At 45.5% G+C, this 3,347-nt stretch overlaps 1 protein-coding gene across 1 annotated transcript in view; it reads right to left on the bottom strand.

Annotated features, from left to right (window-relative positions):
- LOC102673443 (probable calcium-binding protein CML11) overlaps window positions 1-3,347 on the bottom strand; it is a 50,460-nt gene that overhangs the window by 33,578 nt on the left and 13,535 nt on the right. Inside the window, exon 2 of the mRNA XM_006609877.2 lies at window positions 166-616. Within this exon, the coding sequence (XP_006609940.1) occupies window positions 166-616 (451 nt within the window). The remainder of the gene's footprint in view (window positions 1-165; window positions 617-3,347) is intronic.

Genomic DNA, 3,347 nt, shown 5'->3' with positions numbered 1-3,347 from the left:
CGAATCTCTTTCATTTCCTTCAAAAAAAAAAAAAAAAAAGAAAAGAAAAAAATCCATCAAATAATTAGATTGATTTTAATTAAAAAAAAAAAAAATCTGATCTTATACGATTATTAATAAACGTTTATGAGAGCAACATCCGATTAACGTACTAATCTCACTCACCTTTCATTTGAGATTTGGATATATTGCTCGGTATCTTGGTGGACGACTCGGAGGCGGATTTTTTCGGCGACGCAGGTAAGGAGAAGAGGACGTTGGTCGACAATTTGTTGGCCTCCGTGGACGAGGAGGCCGTGGTGAGGTGCGACGTGGTGGACGACGTAGCCGGCGTGGTGGTCGTACGGGGTTGTTGGGCCTGTTGCCACTGCCACCGGCATTGCTGCTCCCTCTGCTCTGTCGCGGTGGACGATATCGACGCCTCTGATTCCGCGGGCACGAATGGCGCGGCCATCGACGTGACAGTCATCGTGGACGTGGACGTGGACGACGGTGTTGTCGGCGTGGTCGTCATCGTCATCGTTATCGTGGCCGTCGACGTCCTCGGGGAACAGCTGCTCGTCGTCGTCCCTTCTTGCCCCTCGCTGTTCCCTACCGTCCCGCTGCTCTGTCTCGTCTGCGAACAATTTTCGTCCCCTACCTCGTCAAACACCATAATTTACGCATTTTTTCGTTAACGCGCTGTGCAAATTTTAGAAAGAATGAATTCTAAGGAGGGGAAACGACTAGCACGAATTCTCCAGTCTCTCTCGAGCTAACGAAACTTCTAACGAAATTTTTTCGGAGAGGAGATTTTTGTACTGTTCTTCGAGGAAGAACTGGAGGAAGGAAGGAAAAAGAAAATAGAAAAAAAAGGGAAATCCTTACGAGTTGCGAAAGCTGGTTCGCAATTGTGAGAGAAGGGTAAAAAAAAAAAGAAAGAAGGAAAGAAAGAGAGGAGAAAAAAGAATCGTGATTTAAATCGTTTTCCAATGGACGACGGATCGGGCTAGCCACAGGTGGCACACGTAACGATGGACACGGTTCACGACACGGGGAAAACAATGGGACGAAGAATGGGATATTGAATCGAGCGAGAGAGAAAGCTGAGAAATTATGTTTCCTAACCGAGCAGAGGCCATCTCTCTATTGGCTTTTTACAAATCTCTCGATTCGTTCGCCAACGAAACGCGTGGTCGAAACCCGCCATCGGATTTGGCCGACGACGGGAGAGCAAATAGTTCGGTTCGATTCGACTGCTAGGCTAGAGAACTAAGACGGAATTGGTCCAGGTGGAAGTGGAGCGAAAAATGCGCACGAATCCGAACGGTAACGATCGCGAAATGTCAGGTATTCGTAGTTTCGTGGCTATAAACTTGCAGACACGTACCGCAACCGTATCATCGTGCGAAGTTTATCGGTCGTGCGGCTTAGAAGCACAACCACAAACGTGTTTTCGCGCTGTTCTCGGTAATCGTGTCACGCCTTGATGGCCGGCTTGACGTTCACCTCCTCCATACGACGATATATTGCCGGCAATATCAACACCCAGTAATTGATGGGAGTAATTGATGCGGTCCGTATCAACCGGAGGTCGATCAGATTTCGACACGATCTCGTAAAACTATTAGATAATTTGCCCGATTCGAATCGATTTTCATTTTGATCCCCAATTGATCATTCTCTGGGAAGAGAGGATAAACTTTAACTTTCTCTTGATTTATAATCTTGTAAAGAAATTAAAAGAAAAAAACAAAAATGGATAAGTCGGCGAGAAAGTTTGTCAATTACGATGTAATTGAAGTGTGGATTTAATAACCGCAATGAAAGAGCTTAACTTTGAATCGAATTGATTTATGAAAGGAGCATGGCAGAAAATGGTGGAGTGTATTTCGAGCGGCAGAAAGGAAGTTACGAAGGCGGTTAACTCTATTTAAAGAATACGAAGCTCCGTGTTACTCGGTGACGATAAAAGGCTCTCTCTTTTCGACGTAGAATATCGACATAATGCATACACGTCACGACGATAAACCTGGGATCAGACTACTCGTTGCAAATTGCCGTCAAAACGAGAAAAACATAGCTCGGGGGCGCGGATCGATCACAATCTTTCGCTAAAATCAAGCTTGCTACACGCGACCGCTATAAATTTCATATTCTCGGGCAAAGAGAAATGGGTGCTCGTAATTTTCGCGAATATTCTCGCGATAGAGCTCGAAATAGGAACGAATTAAATTTTTTCTTTTTTTTTTTTTGCCCAGATTCCGAGGAGAAATCAAAATTTCGATTCGAATGACAAGGGCAAGGAGAGGGACGTTCGATTTATTGAATTCCGCGCAGCTTTAACGGATCCAGATCTGAAAAATTACACGGAACAGTCTCCGTGAGAAGGACTTTCGAATTTCAAAGCGAACCGACGGAGAAAGTTTGAAAATTTCTTTTCTTCCTTCTTTCTTTCTCTTTTTCCTTCTCCCTCTTCTTTTTAATAAGTGAATTTTACAACAAAAGGCCACGAATGAAAACTCTTCGCTCGAGGTTCCATCGTTGCAAAAGAGCGGTGATAAAATCGAATTCTCGTTAACTCGTCACGCGTTGGCCGATCGCTCGTGACAGTTTTGTGTCCTCCGAATTTCGACGATTCCTCGGATCGTGCGCCGATTTAAATTACATTTCATCGCCGCCGTCCATTGTGGACAACGTGAACGTAGACTATTTTCCCCTTTCCAAAGGGGGAAGGAGGGGTTCACAAATTCCATCCTCGATCCGAACGCGAATTTCTCGTTTCTGCCTCGTCTTGGCCGACCGCACAAAAGGGCGTGTCTTCGATACCTAATTATAAAAGCGGTTTTCATCCTTCCCCCGTAATCGCTCGTTAGCCATTCCTTCCTTTTTTTCTCTCCCCTCTCCCCGATTAACCCGATTATCGGACGGTTGTCTTTAATTAGCCGCGTAATTAAAATTCCTTTGGCCGAAACTCGAAAAGCAAATCGATGCAAAAAATAAAGCGTGGAGAAGCAACAAACGCCGGTTATCTCTCCGCGAAACCCGTTCCTTCACTCGACAGCGACGAGCGATTAATGGCCTCAACTAGAAACTAGAAAATGGCAGGTCCTGGGGATCGAAAGAAGAATTACCGGCTGCCCGTTGCAATCTATCATGCAGATAATTCGATTACGCGTCTCCTTCCGAAGCCAGATGGTCCAGTTGCAGGCCAGTCTAGCTAATGAAATAATAGGGGACAGGGCGATACACGCGCAAGTTCCATCCGCCAGACACGGAAATTGCATTGCCACCGATCTTCCAAAACATCGTTTCTGCCGGAATTAAGGCGGAAGTCGTGGGATTCGCCATCAGTTTTCTCGTCTCGA

The sequence above is a fragment of the Apis dorsata genome, unplaced genomic scaffold, assembly GCF_000469605.1.
Source record: "Apis dorsata unplaced genomic scaffold, Apis dorsata 1.3 scaffold_61, whole genome shotgun sequence".
NCBI lineage: Eukaryota > Metazoa > Arthropoda > Insecta > Hymenoptera > Apidae > Apis > Apis dorsata.
Note: the sequence above shows the minus strand (reverse complement) of the source record. Positions and strands in the feature narration are given on the sequence as shown.